This window comes from Sardina pilchardus, chromosome 22 (genome assembly GCF_963854185.1).
Source record: "Sardina pilchardus chromosome 22, fSarPil1.1, whole genome shotgun sequence".
NCBI lineage: Eukaryota > Metazoa > Chordata > Actinopteri > Clupeiformes > Clupeidae > Sardina > Sardina pilchardus.
Window position 1 is genome coordinate 22,547,488 of NC_085015.1, and position 22,063 is coordinate 22,569,550.

At 50.3% G+C, this 22,063-nt stretch overlaps 1 protein-coding gene across 1 annotated transcript in view; it reads right to left on the minus strand.

The window, feature by feature from the left end:
• trrap (transformation/transcription domain-associated protein) overlaps window positions 1-22,063 on the minus strand; it is a 125,718-nt gene that overhangs the window by 7,772 nt on the left and 95,883 nt on the right. The window contains exons 62-68 of the mRNA XM_062525848.1: window positions 19,725-19,886; window positions 16,258-16,348; window positions 15,634-15,833; window positions 11,461-11,722; window positions 3,611-3,836; window positions 2,665-2,882; window positions 101-285 (exon numbers count right to left, since the gene is read on the minus strand). Coding sequence (XP_062381832.1) covers window positions 101-285; window positions 2,665-2,882; window positions 3,611-3,836; window positions 11,461-11,722; window positions 15,634-15,833; window positions 16,258-16,348; window positions 19,725-19,886 — 1,344 coding nt within the window. The remainder of the gene's footprint in view (window positions 1-100; window positions 286-2,664; window positions 2,883-3,610; window positions 3,837-11,460; window positions 11,723-15,633; window positions 15,834-16,257; window positions 16,349-19,724; window positions 19,887-22,063) is intronic.

Here is a 22,063-nt window from a genome sequence, read left to right on the forward strand (position 1 = left end):
ATTGTATCTCACTGATAAAAGATAAGCTCAAGATAATGATGTTGCTAAAATAGCATGTAATGGCGTAGTGGCCGGTGAGTGGCCATGAGGCTGTGCTGACCTGGTGGCTGGCCTGTGTGCCGCGGGCCTGCACGGTGGCCAGGCGGTCGTAGTAGCGGGAGATGGGGTTGTCGTGCTCGATGCCCTTCTTGGCGCAGCGCTGCTTGTAGATCTCCACCAGGGACAGGGACGAGGGGTTGTCCTCCACCAGGCGCATCTGGGGCGACACCGCCACCACCCGCGGCACTGTGGAGGGGCGAGAGAGAGAGAGGGAGACAAAAGGTCAACACAAGGCATCTGGCTCAACACAGAGGGGGCCTCTCATTTGTCTTTTATTCATCCTCCCTTCCTTCCTCGTTCCTCGTCCTCACTGATCTACACAAAGAATGATGGGGCGATAGGTGTGGGCGCCGGCATCTATGAGATAGTCTATCCAGTGTTGGTTATAGATCAGTGAGGAGGACCTGGAGGACCGAGCATGGAGGATCGAGGAGAGATGTTGAGAAGCACCCAGAGTCTCCACATAACTGCAGGGCACTTTGATTGGATTATTTGGGACAGTCTGCCTTCTCGTACATTTTCAGGATGAAAGGAGTCATCAGAAACTTTAAACAGCTACAGCGCACTGAAGGACGATGAAATCCACCCAAATGGTTGTGAGCGAGAGCATGGACTACCTTCAGCCATTTCAATAAAAGATGGTTTCAAAAACACAGAAAAGCTCGGGTATTAAGGCCTTTAATATATTATGGGAGTAGAGAGCAGCCTTTCCGACAGTCCGCATTAATAACGCACAGGTCTGAAAAGGATCATGGTCACGGCACACTAATCATGGCCTTGATGTGTCTGCACGTAGCTCATTCTGAGGCATTTCTCGAAAATTAATGAACGACAGACAGTCGTCCGACTTCATGCTCTTAGGGCCAGAGACGTTTTAAGAGTCAAACACAGAAGGGGGTGGGGGGTTAGATTCCTGTCGAATCAGGAAGTGTTTGAACAAGAGCAGCGACAGCCTGTACAAGACTTTCATTTCAAAAGGAATGAGCCGAGGGCCGAGGCTATCGCTGGCGAACATAAATATATTTAAACAGGCCGATCTGCTCACGGAAATAGCCGCACTGCAAACAGCGGGGCCGCCGGCCAATCTTCCACCTGAGGAAGGCCGAGGGAGAGAAGGAGAAATATGTCAAAGTACATATCATTACGCCGGTGACACCGAACTCATTAAAAGCGAGTCAACATGAAGCCGTCGCACCCAATCATTGTTCGGCTCCAGGCCGACCTCTTCCGCGACCGTGGCGTGTGGTGGCAACAGTCTCGGGTCAGCCCTTTTAATTTCTTCTGGGCGGCGCAATGCTGATCAATTGGCCCCCCCAGGCAACGATGTGGCTGACATTTTCAGATTATTAGTCGAAGTGTAGTGAGTGTGTGTGTGTGTGTGTGTGTGGGGGGGGGGGATGGGGAGAGAGGACTGGATGTCAGAGCTGATGGTGGGGGCTTTTGACGTCGACTCTCGCTCAAACGTTTGGGCGGATGATTGACTTTCGAATCGGTCTGTTCAGTGTAGTAGTGATTACGCCGAATTGCAAATGATTTGTGGGGGTCAGGAACCCCTTATGCAAACACGACCAGAACGAAAAGAAAATTACAGCTAGTTCTTCCTGTTTGATCCCATGCACATTGAATTGCTGCTGCTGCTGCGATCGTGACCAATAGGAGACGAACGCTGGAAGACAGCCACCAATCAGAATAAGATTGAGGTGAGATGAGCCACTCGGATGAGCTCTCTAACGGGATTTCATCAGCCTCTAGTGATGCCTGATAAGCCTGCTTCCGACCTCGCCCCCATACAGTTACGCCACTGATAAGTCCATCACAGGAAGACAATTGAGATTTCATCTTGTCCGGCCGGTCAGCCCCCCCGTTCGTTTCCCCTGAGGGATGGAGCACTCGCTCGCGCCTCTTTTAGAAAATTCGTCTCGCTCTTTTGAGGCAGCGGGCGAGGCAGGTGGTTTCGGCGGCCTCATTTCCACGGCGACGCCGACGTACCGGCGGTGGTATTGAAGCTGCCTTCTCTTTCACCCAAATTTCACTTTCGATCTCTCTCTTCACACCCCTTCTCCCTCTCGATTCCCCAATGCCTTGTCAGGACACATGCAGCATGCACAGATGAACTCTTTGGTTTCTCACTCCTTGGCTCAGACAGAGAGAAAAATCGGGCAAAAAGGTTCAGAGATTCCCCCATATGAGCTTATCCCTCCACCATCACAAAGAACAGACCGTAAAAAGATGGCTGAATTTGCAGGAAGACATAAAAAAAGAAACCGATATGGGGAGGATGAGTGATGTCTCATAACTTGGCTCTAGCCTCGATCACTGTTCCACTGGCTCCATCTGAATCTATTGGAGCTGGAGAAACATTAGCGGAATAACAACCAGAGCCCTGGGACAAACAACATTATTTCCTTTGAGGTTTGTTTATTTGGAGGTTTTCACACAAAAACAAACTCTCTCTTTTATATATATCCTTAAAAAAAAAAAAAAAACAGTAACTGGAAAAAAAAATGAAAGAAAACGATTCCTTTTTGGTGTGAGGCGTGGGTGTTTGTGTGTGTGTGTGTTTACCGGTGAAGAAGAGATGGCGCTTGGTGGTCTCCTTCCTCTTCTCCAGACAGGGGTTGAGCAGGCGCAGCAGCTGCAAGACACGTTCCTCGCGCCGCGACTCCGTCAGGCAGGCGTCGTTCATCACCAGGTACGGGTAGATCTTGCCGTTGTGCCCGCGGATGTAGAGGCGCCGCGCCGCCGTGTTGTGCTTCTGGACGATCTCCACCCTGGGCATGAACCTGTGCCGCAAGGAGAGGAAAGGAAGGAGACGTCGCAGACAAAACCATTAGAGCACTTAGCGTCCCCAGACAATGAGTCACTCGCTCATTTGCGTTCATCGTTTTTTTTCCCCGCAGAAATATAAAACGATATTACGATGAAGTGCAGCAGGTATTAAGAATGGCTGCAAATGCTCACGGTGTCTCAAAAAATGAGCCTGACCTTCAGATCACCTTGCTGTGCCCACTGGACATAATGAAACTCAAATGTATGTGAGAATGAGGTTGCTTTTCACAGCTAAGAGCTAATACGAGCTCATTCTATACTAAGCTGCACTCATTCCAAATGGGATGACTAAGCAGGTACAACAAATGAGGCCCTTGAGACAATTTGTTTTTAAAATGATATCTACGGCTCAATTTGCAACAAATTATAGAACTAGCAAGATGCAGATCTTCAGCAATATACTGTGTAGAAGCCTCGAATCATCATGCCAAGTACAGGAAACCACACCTGGTGGTAATATACCTCGTTAACCCATGTGTTTTCCACCAACATTTGGCTGAAACAGCAATATGGACACTGAAGGCATTTATTTATGTGTGGGTGTGTGTGTACAGTATGCTTCTGTACATGCAGTAGAGAAAAAGGCTAAAAAGGAATGTGTGGCTGGTGTTTGCCATGAGTATAGAAGATAGTGAGGTGTGAGGTGTGTGTGTGTGTGTGTGTGTGTGTGTGTGTGTGTTACCTGGCGATCTTGATGTAGTAGTGCGTGGGCTTGGGCATGAGGAACTCGCCGGGGATCTCCACCTCGGCCGTCTGGGCCGAGAAGTTGCTGAGGAAGCGACACTTCTCCTCGATCAGGAAGAACTTGGGCAGCTGCTTGGTCTTGGCCTCCAGGATCTTGATCCACTTCTTCAGCTTGGATATGAGGTTGTGCAGCTTCATGGAGCCCGGCACGCTGAAGTCAAAGTCTGAGGGAGAGGAGGAAGAAGAGAGGGACACCGTGTTAGATGAAGAGCAGCAGAGGAAGGGAGGGAGGGAGGGAGGGAGGGATGGAGGGATGGATAGATAGAGAGATGAGGGGGGGAAAAGGGAGGACAGTAAGAAATGACAAGATATTATCTGTGAATCAGGAAACAGAGAAGTGCTGCACTGTACTTCCTTCCAAGTTCCGCTTTTATGTGGTTTGGCAAAAAGGATAGGATCAGGAGAAAGAGAGTGTGAGGGAGGGAGAGAGAGAAAGAAGGAGAGAGAGAGAGTGTGAGAGTGTGAGAGAGAGCGAGAGAAAGACAGACAGACAGGAAGAAAGCAAGAAAGGGAGGCACACAGAGAAAAGAGAGGATTATATACTCCATTCAACTTCCAAATGACATTGAGCGTTAATCTGAGCACTGCAGCGAGAGGTGTGTGTGTGTGTGTGTGTGTGTGTGTGTGTGTGTGTGTGTGTGTGCCGCGCTGTACCAGACACTCTCCTTGGCAAGTTTAGAAACACACCTTCAGGACACAACATCTTAATCAAATCAACTAAAAAACACACACACCTCAGATTTAGAATTCTGTTGTGCTCTGCTAATAACACTATAAAACTGCAACAGGAAGAGAGAGAGAGAGAGAGAAAGAACGAGAGAAAGACAGAGAGAAAGAAAGAAAGAAAGAAAGAGAGCGAGGACTTGCTACTTAAACAATTATCCGCAACACCCGGCGAGAATTTTAACGAGGCGCCGATACGCCAATGCGTGTCCTTAAACAGGGCTAAATATTTTATCGAGCCGATAGATCAGACAGATCTGCTGCCGGCTCCTTTGCGCTGGTGGGAGAGAGGTCGCGTTGCCGTGCATACTGATGGCCGACTCGCAGCCGCGGCGGAACGCTCGCAATAATGTCAATACGCCGGCTGACATTTAGATTAGCAGTCGCTGGCCACGAGCTACTCCTGTCTAGCGCAGTGTTTGTTTCGCTTTTTCTTGTTGTTGTTTTTCGGTTTTGTTTTTCCTCTCCTTCCCCCTCTCCAGCATCTTGTTTTCGGAGTTTGCATCAGCAACTCTCTGACAGGGAGCCAGTGTGTGTGTGTGTGTGTGTGTGTGTGTGTGTGTGTGTGTGTGTCAGGGAAACGAGCCAAACAGGAAATGCCAGTCATCGTCTTATCGACAGGAAAAATTCCACCGACGTGCGGTGGATGGGGTTAAACGCTGCCCACTCCTTTGAGCGCTTCATCATTAATTGATGACGATTAGATCCGTTGCCGTCGTCAATAATTAAGCACTCTGTCAGCGGAGGATTATGAATATTAGAGCCCCTCAGGTAACGAGCGGAAGGCTCAAGCAGCACAGGGGCTCTGCGGAACGCTCCGGATAACGGTGGATGTCCTTGCAGGCCGCTGGCTGGTTTTCCCCCCCACCTCTCACAGGAGTGCACCTTCTCTATTTCCCTTTGTCTCGCTATCTCTCTCGCTTTTTCTTTTTCTCCCTCTCTGTCTCTTTCTCCCTCTCTTTTTCTTTTTCTCCCTCTCTCTGTCTTTATTTTTTATTTTTCACCCTCTCTCTCTTTCTTTTTCTTTCTCCCTCTCTCTATCCCTCTCTCTCTCTATCCCTCTCCCTCTCCTCCTCTCTTTCTCCCTCTCCCTCTCTCCCTGTGAGTGTGACCCCATCTCCGTGGCGCTGGCTGGGGAGCTGAGGTCCTGGAGCGGAGCGGAGCCCCAATATAAAGCCCTGCGCTGTGACCCGTGACTCAGGGGGGCTCTCAAGTCTCTCTGGCTCTCCTTCACTTCCACACTCTCGGCTTCTCTCAATAGTCCCAGCAGTAGGTGGTGGTGGCAGGAGTGCTAAAAATACACCCGCCCAACCTCCCTCCACCTGCCTCACCTCCATCTACCCACCCACCCAAGCCAACCCTCGGAGAGTTTCCAACGAGTTCCCTGACTTTAGTTCGCCGTAACGCCTGAATGATCGCAGAACGACCTTTCTGAGCCTCCGCCCCAGGTCTCCTTTGACTGTAGCAACCCTCCGCACCACCCCCCCGCTCCAACCAAACCCACACCTCCCACCAGCCTCCCCTCCTGCCACCCTTCCAAAAAAAACTTGCAAGGGCTGCCAACTCAGCATGAAGGCTCCCCAATCCTCTGAAAGGCCACCTTTGAAAGTCTGCCTATTGTTTTCTTTTTTTTTCTTTTTCTTTCCTGCTTTCCAAACGATGTTGCCTTAGCGAGCGCCACCGCGCTTAATGAACGCTGGAAAACCAAATCTGCCGTGCAGGGGATCGCGGAGAGGCGAATTAAGGAGGGGTAGGGTTGGTGTGGGGGGTGACAAGGATGGGGGGAGCGGAGAAGAATAGAGGAGGAAAAGTGAAATAATCATTCCACTTCACAAGCAGTTTTAGTGTGGAGTGGCGCTTCTCAGAACAATGATGCAGGCGAACATGAATGGCCGTAATTGGATTTGAATGCTTTCGCCAGCCAAATTCTGTGTGGTGGTGTGAGAGAATGTGCGGATATTTGTGTGGGTGAGAGAGATACTGTTTGTGTGTGTGTATATGTGTGTGTGTGTGTTTGGGGGGTGGGGTTGTGTGTGTGTGTATGTTTGTGTGCGTGCGTGCGCATGAATAAACTGATATGATTTGTCAGGGTACTTCTGATCTGTGAGAAATGCAGAGTGTTATTGTTTCAAAGGCAAGTGGAGCACGCGTGTGTATTTATATGTGTGTGTGCGTGTGTGTGCGTGTGTGTGTGTGTGCATGTGATGTGTGTATGGCAGTGAGGGCCTGTCTGCATGTACGCTTGATGGCATCCATCATTATGACCATACAGAATATATAGGTGAGCTGAGCACGAGTATGAATACCTACAGTATGTGCCATAGATCTCAGCCACGTCCTTATACCTTATATGCTGCATGCCACATGTAGGAGCGTGTGTGTGTGTGTGTGAGAGAGTCCGCGTGTGTGTGTGTGTGTGTGTGTGTGTGTGTGTGTGTGTGTGTGTGTGTGTGTGTGTGTGTGAAAAGACTGCCGTCCTGGTGGCTCTCCCACGGGTGCTTTCTTCCTAAGCAGGCAACAGCTGGCCAGCGTTAGTCGGGCACGTGGGGGTTTAGGGCACACTGTCTCACAACGCCTCACTGCTCGGGGACAGCTGGCACCAACACATCTGCTTCCTCTCTTCACACACACACACACACACGCACACACACGCACACACACGCACACACACACACACACAAGTACGCGGAGAGACGTTTTACGACAAGGCTCCCACATGCTTGAGAAGCACCACTGGCATTTAACATGGAGCAGCGAGGGGAGACCGAGGAGGAGAAATTAGAGACAACAGGAGGAAAAAGACGAGAGAAAATTAGAGACAAAGAATGAGAGGAAGACAGAGAGACAGAGAGAGAGAGTGAGAGAGAGAGAGAGAGAGAGAGAGAGAGAGAACAGAGTGGGGAATGGAGAGAGTGAGCAAGAGAAGGGAGGGCATGAAGTGAAGTTGAGAGAGAATTCAAGAGAGAGAATGCCAGCAGAGACCGAAAAAGGTGGAGGTGGACAGAAGGTTCCGGAATGGAGGAGGATGGACCAATGCCAGGCACAGAGGGGGGTGTGTGTGTGTGTGTGTGTGTGTGTGTGTGTGTGTGTGTGCGCGACTGTGTGGCGTTCACTTTGCTCAGGCAGATGGGCCAGGTCGTCACATGAACCCACAGCTTTATGAAATGTGCCCGATCAAAGCTCACTGATTCAAATATTAAAATCATTTCACATTCTAGTTAAGAGCGCTTTGATGGCATACGTTACGGACGGGGCTTTAAAATGACAAAGTCACCACGGAGGCGAAAAAAGGGAACCGCTCCAAAAGCCTTAATGTGCTGTGGGAATTGATCGCACACATCACTCACACACACGGAGCACAAACAAACTCATAAACTGGGCGCAAAATTACCCAGTCGCCACCACATCGACAGAACTCACATAAAAACGCCACTTTCTTTTTTTAAGACACAGAAGGAGAGACTGAAGAAAGGGAAAAGAGACACAGAGAGAGAGGGAGAGAGAGAGAGAGCAAAAGAGAGAGAAAAGATAGAGAGTGGGAGGGAGGGAGAAATGGAGAAAGAGACAAAAAAAGAAAGAGAAAGAAAGATAAGAGAGAAAGAAAGAGAGAAGAGATAAAGAAAGAGAAGAAAGAAAGAAAGAAAGAAAGAGAGAGAGAGAGCTGCACTATAGCAACGCAACAATGCTGTGAAATTTCCCTACAGTCAGACGAGGCTCAGTGCACTCTCTCCTCTTTCTCTTCTTCTCCCGTCGCTCTTCCCCTCCTCCCTCTCTCTGCTCTCATTCACTCGTTCCTGCCCTCCTCTCGCTCTCTTCTCTAGCCTGTTGTTCTCTCAGTGTGCCGCTCAGGCCTCAGCCCTCAGCCATTAAATTAAATCACATGGTTCAGGGCTCCAATTATTCCCCCGAAAACGCACAGGGGAGGGAAGGAGGGAGGGAGGGAGGGAGGGAGGGAGGGATGGTACGGGCGGAGGTGGGTGGCTGGATGGGTTAGGGGGAGCGACTGGAGCGCTGTCTGCCGCAGAGGTCGGCGCGAACACACACACACACACACACACGTGTGCACATGCAGACACACATAAGTGTGCAGCGTGTTAAGACACAGACATGAAGATATTACTAACACACTTATACTCAGACGAAACCGGTGGGGTGCCAATTCAACAAGTTCTCTCTCTCACACACACAGACACAGACACAGAGGATGACGCACCACCTTCACTAGCACTTTCACACACAGGCAATCCAAAATAGGGCCGGTTCATCAAGTTCACACACAAGACAGCGCTGCACTGAATCCAGACACAGGACTGCGCGTGCACGCGCGCTCACACACACACACACATTGGACAGCACTGAATCACACACACACACACACACACACAACAGGACTACACAGGACAGCACTGAATCACACACAAACACAACAGGACTGCACTGCGCACACACACACACACACACACACACACACACACACACACACACACACACACACACACACACACACACACACAGACAGGCAAGGACACACAAACAGTATGCTCCGCTCCCATCCGTGCTGATCCACCCAGCTGGGCAGTGTCCAGTGGGCTGCTGTGGCGCTCCAGAGAGCTGGAGGGCGGCCGGCTCTCTCCACACCGCTCCGCTGGCCCCCACGGCCCGCCCTGGCCCTCGCAACCGGGCCGACAAAAACACCACCACTACCACCGCCGGACTCTTCCCCCGGAACATCCACCGTGGAGGGAAGAAATATCTCCCGAAAAACAGTCCCACCGCAAGGGCCCCGGGAAAAAACCGCCGCGCTCAAATTACAGGGCGTCAAAGAAACAAACAAAAACAAAAAGCCAGCCTCGCAATGAAAGCGGACACTGACATGAAGACAGGAGGAGAGAGAGAGAGAGAGAGAGAGAGAGAGAGAGAGACAGACAGAGATGAGTGGGCTGTTCTGTTATTGACAAAAGTGCAAGAGAGCTGTGGTGAGCAGACAACAAAAGGTAGTATTGAGCCGAGGGAAAGTGAGAGCAGGGCCGGAGTAAGATGATCGAGGGAGGAGAGGGAGAGACAGATAGACATCTGGATGGATGGGTAGAGAGATAGATGTCAAAGGGTTCTTCTGTGGCGCCGTACAGTATGCATGTGTATGTGAGCGAGAGTGTGTGTGTGTGTGTGTGTGTGTGTGTGTGTGTGTGTGTGTGTGTGTGTGTGTGTGTGTGTGTGTGTGTGTGTGTGTGTGTGTGTGTGTGTGTGGTGAGAGGGGGGCATATTTGTTGGACCCAGTCAGGCAATAAATAAACTTTCCTGAGACACACTATTTCAGACTATCATTATTATAGGCTTCTAAATTCTATTCTATATTCTAGGCTTTAAATTGATTTGAAATTGACGTGCGAACAGTGTTCAAATTACGTGTTTAACTGTAGACTACCCTGTAGGCATAGACTAGGCTACTTCAGATAAGGCAACTGAACATTTCTGAATCATCTTGTCAATCCCCACAGCTTTTGTCCCTGAACACGACAGCCCAGTTCAGGAGCAATTCATTCAACTGTTTAGTTGTTCACATTAGCCTTCACCTACTGATAAAGCTGCCTTTGCTATACTGAGAAAGTCTGCATATTTGCTTCACTTTTTACCGATCTAAATGGTTCAAACTTGACATATTCTTCATCAAATGAACTTGTTATACATTTCTGTCTAATACAGCTAACTTTAACAACATTACAAGAAAACAGCCTATGCTACAGTACGTTCCTACACTAGAACAGAATGTGAAAGTTTCGACTAGCCTAGACATCTCTCCTCATAGAGATATCAGATTCTGACATTTCAGACGCATCTGTCTGCTCACACAGGGAGTCTATACTGGGAGCAAGCCTTCCGTTCACGAGTCGACGGCAACAAGCTTCCACTAATAAAACAGGCTATAACCCACAGTCTACACCAGCTGTGATAAAGGCACATATGTTCGAAAAAAAAAGACTACTTTCACTCTGCAAGAGCGAGAATCGAATGACATGAGAACCGTGGAGACAAGTTTCAAAATAGGCCTAGAAGCCAAAGTTCATATATTTTCCATGCTTATTTTGGGATCCGCAATGATACGGCACTATGGAAACCTATAGACGGAAATCAGCCGTAGCAACGGAGAACTTTAATCCAGAGATATAGACAGATAGAGATAGAGATAGATTGACAAATAGACAGATAGATAGACAGATAGACAGATAGGCAGATAGACAGATAGACAGATAGACAGATAGACAGATACTGTAGATAGACAGACAGACAGATAGACAGACAGATAGACAGATAGAGGAGAAGCTGAGGCGGGGAGCTGCAGCTACTGTACAGGCTCCAGCAGCGCCACTGACCTTACTGACCCCTACGGAGCACACTTACTGTACACCATCAACACGACCCCACAGCACACGGCCGCCTGACCCCGACCTTACTGACCCCCACCCAGCACACTTAGGATGCCATGATCTGGCAGGATGCTGCTGTTGGCAGGATTTTTTCCTGCTCTGTCTTGGCGCTAAGTGTTTTATGCGCTGCTTTAACACGCTGGGTGCACCTGCTGCGCCTTGAATTGGAAAAAAAGGTCGACTGCAAGCGGAAAAGCACTTGATGTCTTTCGCATCCGCTGAAGTGAAGCGTAGAGAGACGGACAGGAAAACAAAGACAGATATTGACAGTACATTCATAAGAAATATGTGGATGTGAATGTGTAGTGTGGTGTGGTGTGGTGTGGTGTGTGTGTGTGTGTGTGTGTGTGTGTGTGTGTGGTGTGTGAGTGTGCACGGATTGAGTGAAAAATCTCTCTACATTTTCAGAGATGGACAGTAGGGGCACTATAATTGCATAATCATAGCAATTCATGGAGAGCTCAAGACAGATTGAATTGTCTGACCGATAAGACGAGACAGGACGAGACAAAACAAAATAAACACAAGATAACACAACACAAGACAAAACAAGAGAACACAAGAGAACACAAGACAACACAAGACAAGGGAATAGAGTTGCGAGCACCAGACGAGCCGGTGGGTGCTGTGCTCCACTGACCGGTGGTGAACTGGCCCTTCATCTTCTGGAAGACGGGGTCCTGGGCGGTGGCCTGGGCGCGGCGCGCCAGCGACTCGGAGGCGGCGCTGGAGAACATGGTGGACACGTTCGAGACGTTCTCCAGGCCCACGCCGAACGTGCTCACCAGCTTCTTGACGAAGTTGAGCGTGTGCGGCGTGATCTTGGCGTCCGACACCGCGCCGCTCTTCTCGAACGCCACCGAGTGGCACTTGGCCAGGCCCTGCTGCAGCTGGCGTAGGACCTGAGGGATGGAGAGAGAGAGGGATGGAGAGAGAGAGAGCAAGAATGAGAAAGAGAGGGAGGAAGTGAGAGAAAGATAGAGAGAGAGAAGGGAGATAACACTTCATTATAAAACCAGTTGTGAACACTTTGACACCAAGGCATCATTAAGCCACATTTGACTGAGCTTCTTGGACACTCAGAGACAGTCAGTCAGAGAGATAGAGAGAGAGAGAGAGAGAGAGAGAAAGAAAGAAAGAAAGAAAGAAAGAAAGAAAGAAAGAAAGAAAGAAAGAAAGAAAGAAAGAAAGAAAGAAAGAAAGAAAGAAAGAAAGAAAGAAAGAAAGAGAGAGAGAGAGAGAGAGAGAGAGAGAGAGAGAGATGGAGGAGGAAACAGGGAGCCAGAGAAGAGAGTGGTCAAATGGTCAGATGTCTCTTTCCACGCCTGCTGTGACACAACACCTGCTTGACCTCAGCAGGCCTGTTACAAAAGCCCTTCTGGACATCATCACAAATGCACCGTGTCTGCCCACTGGAGAGACGCTCCAAGTCCAGTCGGTGCGTCCAGTTCTCTAGTGGCCTGGAGGAGGCCCCTGTGGAGTCTATGGCCTCAGGGCCTCCAGGCACCTGGCAGGGACACAAGGGGGACAGTGGCCAGTCCCAGTGGCCAGTCCAGGACACGTGCCAGACATGTCCCATCCTCCTTCCCTCTCTCCCTCTCTCTCTCCCTCTCTCTCTCCCTCTCTCTCTCCCTCTCTCTCTCCCTCTCTCCCTTCCTCCCGCGACTCTAACTCTCCCTCTCCCTCAGGACGGAGCTCAGAGTCGCCCGGCTGCCTACCCGGTTCTGTGGACCGGCGGAACTGAAGTTGCCATGGCGAGGCTGGCACCAGGTGATCTATCCCCTGCTCAGTGCGCCCATCAAACACATCATACAGTCGCCCAGCTCCCTCCGACACACACACACACACACCTAGAGAGCATGAACATCCTGTGCAAACAATTATGCAAGCGATTACAATCTATACCCCCCATACACCCCACCACACACACACACACACACACACACACACACACACACACACACACACACACACACACACACACACACACACACACACACACACACACACACACACACACACACACACACACACACACACACACACACACACACACACACACACACACACACACACACACACACACACACACACACACACGTTTCCACACACTCCATGAGTCACTCCTCGACAATAAAGGTTGCTTTTTACATGTACCAAGTCAGCTGGAAATTGTTATGATGGTGGTGGGGGGTGGGCTATTTCCACACAATGAGCACTTTGTATAAGAACAGCCTGTCTGTAAATACCTGCACTTTTCAGAGGAGCCCATGTAATGTGCCAAAGGCAGGGAGCCCTGGGAGGCCTAGCAGAGCATAAGGGAATAAGACTGGCCCAGGCACGCTGACAGGGACAACGACACCTGCTGCACACACAGCAACAGTTTCCATGGGGACTCAGCATCTCTGTGCAGCCCATAACGTGACGCTAGTAAAAAGTCGTCCCTGTGCTTCCGTTCTTGTGAACTTAACTAAGCGTTAGGAAATGTGAAATGTCATCAAATCGCAGTACAAAAGAGAACTTTCGATTCAAAAGTTTGCGTTTAGCCAAGTAGAGTTAAAAAAAAAAAACGGTCTCTTTGAATAAATGGAATGTTGACTTTCAACGGTTAGCGAGCGAGCGAGAACACTGCAGTCTGAGGCGCAGGTTGATCAGTTCTGCATTCTCTCGTTCTCAAGGAGTCTGGGGCTTCTTGAACTGAACTTCTACAGCTCAAACTCCCCAGAATGGGAGTACACACAATGCCATCTTTGCTGCTGAGAGAAGCCTTAGGTCTTTATGTCTACAGAACATTAATACTGGAAGCTGCTATCCTTGTGCGAAACACTTGCCTGCCAATTGGTTGAAGGTCTTCATAGGCAGACAACACTAATGCATAGAGCTTTTCATAAGGACTTGCTTGCTTCGCATTTCTTCCCTTTTAAAACAGTGTGTGTGTGTGTCTGTGTGTGTGTACACACAAGCACTCAAGTGGGCCCATCTGTTGTGTGCTAAAGTGTGATGGTAAGTGTGCTGCCGTGTACCAGAGTCATGCATTTGTCTTTAGCGCGTGTGTGCGTGTGTGCGTGTGTGTGTGTGTGTGTGTGTGTGTGTGCGCGTGTCCATTTGTTTGTTGTGTGTTATTGTTATCCATGGCATGTATGTAAAGCTGGCGTGCACACTGATATGTTCGGGGTGCACGCGCCTGTGTGTGTGTGTTCAGGTGTGTGTGTGTGTGTGTGTGTTAGTGTTGCACGATATACCGATACTAGAAAGGTATCACGATGCCTTAACGCAAAAAACGATACGATTTCCGACGTTTTTAGAACCGATACTTTATTAAAAAATAACTTTCCGTGTCTGTGCAAGGAGCTGCTCCAACTCTCAGTCATGCTCCTTGAACGCAGAGACTACTGGGCGTGGCTAACTTTCCCCTCTCACACGCAGCCACAGTGTGTGCACGCAGCAACAGGCTGTGAGTGAGTGAGAGGGAGAGAGATGGCTACAGGTTCAAGAGCGCCTGCCGACCGTCCTCGGCTTGCTGATCAAATAGACGGGCGAACTGAAGTCTGGAGCTATTTCGCATGTGTCGACAGTGAAGGCAAGCCCACAGACACAAGAGATGTAAACAAAAGCATGCAGGCAACGTCCAACTTCGCACAGCACTTTGCGGACAGACATCCCGACCTTTAACAAGGAATTCAAAGACCGAGAGGTCAGCGAATGTGATTGAAAACACCATGATCAGCACCAATCGTATCCACAAACCGAAGTGAAACGAGTGTGGTGTATCCTGTAGGCTAATTGGAAAACTATTTTTTCAACACTGAATTTTGACGAGGCAAAGCGACAGTAAGCATAGAAACCTCCTTGACGGAGGTAATGTTTTCATCGGGGTTTGCTTGTTTGTCTGTCTGTTTGCAAGGTGACTCAATGTTCACGCTGATCATTGTAACTTTAGCATAACTTGCAAACGATCTATTTAACATTCAATCAGTTCTGGTAATATTCATCATGGCATGTAGTCTGCCTTTATTATTATTTCTTAAATATAAGCTAGCCTACCTGAAATTCTCTTAGTAGAGCGAGGCGAATAGCCAGCATGTATTGAGTCCAAATGTTAATTTATTAGCCATGAACGACATCAGCACCCTAGACCTCTTGCAGGCGTCATCAGATGGCCCACTGAATAGCGTAGTAGTAGGCTAGCTTATAATTTTAACATGTGTAATTTGTAACAACACAACACGTGTAATTTGTAACAAACAATAAAAAACTATTGACTAAAACTAAAAGATAATGAACGTGCGGTGACTTTATGATGAGCCCAGAATTGACCTGCACACTATTAAATTAAACTCACATTTCTCTACACCTGGTGGAGGTTTGCGTCCTACTGAGCATTGTCTGGATAAAACAATTATAAAGAATGGTCTCTGAAAGTCAGACAATCAAACTCATGAAATATTATAACAAATATGTTAACAAACAAGATATTATGCTCATACTAACTCTGGGGTATAATAATAATATTATTATTAGTGTATTTTGCTCAAAAAAAAAAAAAACCCGGACAGGAACAAGCTGATTAAAGTCAAACCGAACCAGAGCAATAGGCCTATTGATCTTTTTCCCCAGATATTTTAGAATTTCACTGTGGTATCGGTTCAGTATCGACTATCGAGGTATTTATGGCAGGTATCATATCGAAGTCATAATTTTGGTATCGTGACAACACTAGTGTGTGTGTGTGTGTTCAGGTGTGTGTGTGTGTGTTCAGGTGTGTGTGCATGTGTGTGTTCAGGTGTGTGTGTGTTGAGGTGCGCTCCCTCACCTCCTCGTGCCAGTTCTCCCTGAACCAGACCATCTGGTCGACGATGCCCTCCAGGGAGGAGAGCAGCGTGGGGTGCAGCTCCCTCTGCATGTGCATGATGCGGCTGCAGCGCCACATGGGCGCCGTGGCACGGATGGGACCCGGGTCGGACGCCGAGTGGCTCTGGGCACCCACCGAACTGGGCTGCTGCTGACCAGAGTCTGACCACAGGAGAGGAGAGGGGGAGGGGGGGGGGGGGGACATTAACATTTAATCAAGAAACATACAAATCAGGACATACTAACAGAGAGAGAGAGAGAGAGAGAGAGAGAGAGAGAGAGAAAGAGAGAGAGAGAGAGAGAGAGAAAGAGAGAGAGAGAGAACGAGAGAGAGAGAGAGAGAAAGAGAGTGAGTGAGAGTGAGAGAGAAAGACTGAGGGAGAGGTGACATTGTGAAAGGAGGCCAGCATAAAGAGAATGACCAGTGGACCACAGATAAGAAAATGGCCGAATATGAAGATTTAATCTCCCATTTGCCTCCGTGACACACGGCTAATGTGAAATAATCATCTCCCTCAATCGGCCTGAGAGGCGTCAAAGCTCTGGCCACTGCGGCTTGACCACAGGCCCGGGCGGCGGCACTCACCGCTCTTGTAGCGCTCCCGCTGCTCGATCTTCAGCGTCAGGTAGAGGGTGCGGATGGGGAAGTACACGGCCTGAGGATACACACGGCCCACCTGCAGGCGCACACACACACACACACACACACACACACACACAGTTAGACATTCGGCTCATAATAATCTCTTAAGGGACTTAGAGAGAGGAAAAGACAGAGGGTTTAAGAGAGAAAGAGAGAGAGGAGGAATCAAGTCCAGAGCGCGATGAGGGAAAGGGGGGAAAAAGAGAAAAGCGGCGGGGTAAAGAAGAGGATGATGAAGGGATAAACGGAGGATAAATATTTAGAGAGGTGGGGTAAACGTGGGAGAGAGGCGGCGGTGCGCTCGCGGGAACACCAACCAACAAACGGCCCAAAAAAGAACGCCATCCTAAAAGAAGCACGTGTGAAGGCTCTTTGGTAGCACAGGACTTTGAGAGCATAAGCTGAGGAGAACACTGAGCCAAACATCAAGGGCAGATTTGAGCTGTGGCAGAGGATGACACACACTCACACAAGTGATCTGTGTGTGTGTGCGTGTGTGTGTGTGTGTGTGTGTGTGTGTGTGTGTGTGTTTTGCCAAGGCGATGTGTGTTGTCGTCCTTCAGCAAATTCACAACCATAAAGGACAGAGTTGCAGCTTTAGTTCACACTCTCCTGTGTGTGTGTGTGTGTGCATGTGTGTGCGTGTGTGTGTGCGTGTGTGTGTGCTCATTTATCACAGTAAAGGATGGATGTGCCGTTGCCAACTGGCCCTGACTGCAGACTTAAGAGCGGCAGCACTGAAGTCTTAACCTGTGGTTGCATCATAAAAAATGATCTGAAAATGATATAACTGCTCCGTTAAAAAACGCTCACAAAGCCTAAGGCAAGGACTGGACCACAGAGCCTGTGTGTGTGTATGTGTGAGTGAGTGAGTGTGTGTGTGTGTGTGTGTGTGTGTGTGTGTGTGTTAGACTGTGTCCTTTAAAAAAGGTTCTTTTCCTCCAGAAAGTCACACGCTCTGGCCACATTTGGCGTTTAGGTCAGGCCCTGATTGGGACGGCTAAATAGCTGCCGCAGGACCCCCGGGGTAATTTTCTCGTGATGAGATGCTGCCCTCTAAATACCACTCAGTTTGTGTGTGTGTGTGTGTGTGTTTGTGTGCAAGAGTGGAAATGTATAGGTGTGTGCATGGAGTGGAGTGGTTGTGTGTGTGCGTGTGCGTGTGCGTGTGCGTGTGTGTGTGTGTGTGTGGGCTGATTGCTGGAAAGAAAGGAGTGCTGTGTGGAGAGACTGTGTGTGTGTGTGTGTGTGTGTGTGTGTGTGTGTTTATGAGATGGTGGTGGCTGGTGCAGCTTGTGTGCGAATGAAAAAGAGACGAACTGGTGGGAGGTGGCTCAAGAGCGCTTATGACAGAGCTTCTTCAATCTGGAACTCTCTCTCCCTCACACACACACACACACACACACACACACACACACACACACACACACACACACACACACGGCCATTAGACGGACATCTGATAGGTGCGAGGTGTCTGCACTGATAACGGCAAGGCGAGGAGTCGTCGCCTGTGGGTTTAGAGAGACACCTCAAACCTGCAGTCACTTACTTACACACTGCCCTCCCTCACACACACACACACACACACACACACACACACACAGGTGCCACACTTTAAAAGCCTGCTTAAGCAGCACATTAACTATGAAAGAGGAGAAAAGGCGGCAAAGGAAGGACGACGACGACGGTGTGTGTGTGTGTGCCGGTGAAAGATAAAAAGGTGTCAGGTGTTGCCCTCTTCCACTCTGGCTGGTGGAGAGTCGCTGGCCTCAGCGCCTAGTGTGCTTTGCCTTCATCAATATTTCACCCCCCCCCCCCCCCCCCCACCTCTACCCCCGCCCTACCCCAACCCCACCTCCACCCAAACCTCCGCCGAACCGAGACGGAGCCTCAATAATTCATGGGCCGAGATAAAGGCTCCCGGGCGGCTGTAAGCTCTGCTCTTTAGAGGAGGTGGGGCCCGGGGGGGGGGGGGGGGGGGCACCTTATTCTCCCCCCTTCAATCAGCATCAGTTAATGAGGAGGTCCCCACTGATCAGAATGAGAGATTGCACAAGTCAGAGGGGGAGGGAGAGAGAGGGGGGAGAGAGGGAGAGAAAAAGAAGAGGGAGAGGGAGAGGGAGAGAGAGAGATGAAACGGAAAGGAAAGAGAGAGAGAGAGAACATGACAGAGAGAGGGAGAGAAAGAGAGAGACAGCAAGAATGTGAGAGAGAGAGAGAGAGAGAAGGTGAGAAAGAGAGATGAAGAAGAGAGGAGAGTGGTCATTCACTAGAGCGGTCTTGACAAGTCAATTCATTAGGGCGCGAGGGGAGCCAGGCGGGTCCAGGCGGCCCTTATTGCCCCGGGCTGGAGGGGCAGGTGGATGAGTGGGGCTACTAATGGCGACGGGGCTGCTCTCCGCTACTGGACGCTGCGCCCAGATGAGAGGCGGCCGGACGGACGGAGAGGAGCGGGTGCGTGCGTGCGCTCCACCTGGGCTCTGAAGTCTGCTCCTGTCTGGTCTGCATGTTAAACAGGCCATCTGGACTCACAGAACCGGCCCCCCCTGGCTCCTCAGGAGCGTGTGAAGAGTGAACGCACGCACACACGCACACACGCACACACGCACACACACACACACACCTCTCTCGCTCCTTCACCCCTTCTCCTTTACTCACTCCATCATCTGTCATCGCTCTCTCTTTATGCTCTCCATCCATCACTGCTGCTCCTTCTCACTGTTTCCTCTACTCTTCCTTCCTAAAACAACCTCTCTCTATCACTCTCACTCCCTCCCTCTCTCACTGTCTTTCTTTCTCTCTCTCTCACACTTTTCCTCGCCATCTCTGCACTGTGAGTGAGGCCTCGGGAGCAGCTGTGTACTCTTTGAAGTCCTCCAGCTGGAAATGGCTTGGAAATAATAACCCTCCTCCTCCAGCACCTCCTCCTCCTCCTCCTCCTCCTCCTCCTCCTCCACACCGGGCGGAGCCGGCGCCCCAACACATCGCGCCGGTCCCAGCCTTAATTTGGCGCTCCGCTGCCGCGATTCCAGCGCTCCCGATAGCGCCGCAATAATACCGCTTTACATAAATGATTTCACATAAAAAATATATAGACATACACACACACTCTGTCTCCCTCTCTCTTTCTCACACACACACACACACTATGGCTCTATGGGGATGGCAGAGAATGCAAAAAATAATTAAAAAATGTGATAAATTGAATTTGCTCAAGAGAGTCTTCTTCAGAATGAGAGATTGAGGGTGGAGGGGTGGGGGTAATGACATCAGGAACATCCGGATGGCGCGCACACACGCGCACACACACACACACACACACACACATTGGTAAGTGGGTTTAATTGCACACACTCCATCTAAATAGTGCTTCATGCATTAGCGCGGGGGGGGCGGGGGGGGTGTACCTGGCTGATGAGGTTGAGGAGCGGCTTGCCCTCGGAGCCCACCAGGCAGGTGAGCAGCTGGGGGATCCAGGCCAGCCACTGGATGGGAGGCACGCCAATGCAGTACTTATCCACCGCGTCCGCCAGCGCGTTCTTATCGTCGAAACTCAGCAGCCACAGCACCTGAGAGAGAGAGAGGGGGAGGGAAGGAGAGAGAGAGGGAGGGAGGGGGAGAGAGAGAAATAGGGAGGGAGGGAGAGAGAGGGATGGACAGGGGAGAAAGAGAAAGAAAGAAAGGAAGAGAAAATAAAAAAGAATGCCACTTATTTTCAGCATACTCTTGATACTCATGCAGCTCATCAGACAAGCAATCCCTGGCATCCCAAAAGCACGCACATAAACACACCAACACACACACACACAGCTAATGGTTTAATGGCTCGTTAAATCATATCCATGGCATCTCTGCTTACTGGGGGAGCCATTCCATTACAGCTGCTGGGTGTGTGGGGGGGGGGCAGAAGCTTCTAGAAAGGGTGGCCGGCGACGGCGCTATGGTGGAGGGTGGACTGAGGGGTAGGCTGCGGGGCAGGTGAGGGGGCTCTAATGGAGACATTAACCGCTGACCCCCGCGCGGCGGGCCGGCCAGGCCACACAGCTTGCGGCTAATTACCGATAATCACCGCGCATCCATTCCCATTCATCATGGCTAAATTATGGCAGAACCCTCTCACGCCCCCCTCCCCCACCCCCTCGCATTTTTAACCCCCCCCCCCCCCCCCCCCTCCTCTCTACCCAAGCGCCCCTCTCTCTCTCACATACTATAGAGAGCAGAGGGGTCAGCAGTGCGCTAGCAGCCCATAATTCAAAAGCACACCCGCCCTAGTGCTTCTGCTCTGTCCCCGGGGAGGGGGGGGGGGCTGGTGGGGGGTTGTTAGGTGGGCACCGCTGGGCGCTGTGCCACGGAGCGCAGGCTGGCACTTGGCGGGCGGTCGAGAGCGGGGGGGGGGAGGGAGGGGGGAGTAGTGGAGTGGGCGAGCGCGGCGTGGCGTGGCGAAGGGTGCCCGTCGTTGTTTACAGCACTCCAATCAAAACGCCACCTCTGGGGCCAATCATCTGATTAGAGCGGCCGTCTGGGTTTGGAGTGGTCAGACCAGACCCCAACAAACAAACACAAACACACACAAACAAACACACTTACACACAAACACAACACACACACACACACCAACTACAAAAAATAAAAATAAACAGCCCACATAAAATAACAAGTCGGTGTGTGTGTGCGGGAGACTATTATCATCACTCGCTGCATGGTTTCATTAGTGCCACTCACTCGTTCATTTGTACAAATAATTGCCTTTTTTTTTCTCACCCCTCCTCCCGGTCCTCAGTCTCCGAGCGGCGCGTCACAAAGCTAATTAAACGCCATTATCCGCTTCGCGGCTCAGAGGCAAACGAGCCCGCGACACGCGATGCCTCGTCGAAGGGAAAAAAAAAAAATGAAACACACAAACGAGCAGGCGACACGAGCACCACCTCCATATCGGAGCGAAAGAAAAAAAAGGGAACAAAAAAAAATCATGACAATCTCTGGTTGGTTTTAGGCTCAGATGATCCGCCGAGATCCTCCACCCCCTTGCATTGATCAGGGCGGGTTGCTTACACGGGGACTTAAGGCCGAGAGAGCGCCCGGGTAGCAGATAGCGGCAGAGGCCATGTCGTATTGATTGACTGGAGGTGGATTGTGTGTGTGTGTTTTTTTTTGCTAGAATTTCATTGCAACTGAGAGGGGAGGGGATGGGAGGAGAGGGGAGGGTGTGTGTGTGTGTGTGGGGGGGTAGGGGGGGTCAGGAGCAAGACAGGGCTGGTCAGATTGGACTGACAGAGGGGGAATTAAGCTCTTAACCCCCAGCTGCAGGGAGGTCCCACTCAGGGCCAGCGGTGACTGGACGTAATTGTAGGGAGAGGGGGGGTGCGTGGGGCGGGGGAGATCGAGCGAGAGAACGGGAGAATGAGAGAGAGAGAGAATATAGCAGGGCAGAGAGAGAGAGAGAGAGAGAGAGAGAGAGAGAGAGAGAGAGAGAGAATATAGCAGGGCAGAGAGAGAGAGCAGGGGAGAGCCATAAATGACAGTATGAAAGAAGGGCAGAGAGAACAATAGAGGAGAGAAAGAAAAGATCAGAGAAGAGAGGAGCGATATGAGGCTGGATAAAGAGCCTGAGCCCGGGCCACGGCGAGGATCAGGACGAGATGGAAAAGAGATCTCTGGTCTACGGAGCCATGGGCAGCTCCGTGCCATTACTACTGGGGCGGAGGAGAGGGATGCACAGGCCAGGCTGGACCTAGTTAAGGCTCCC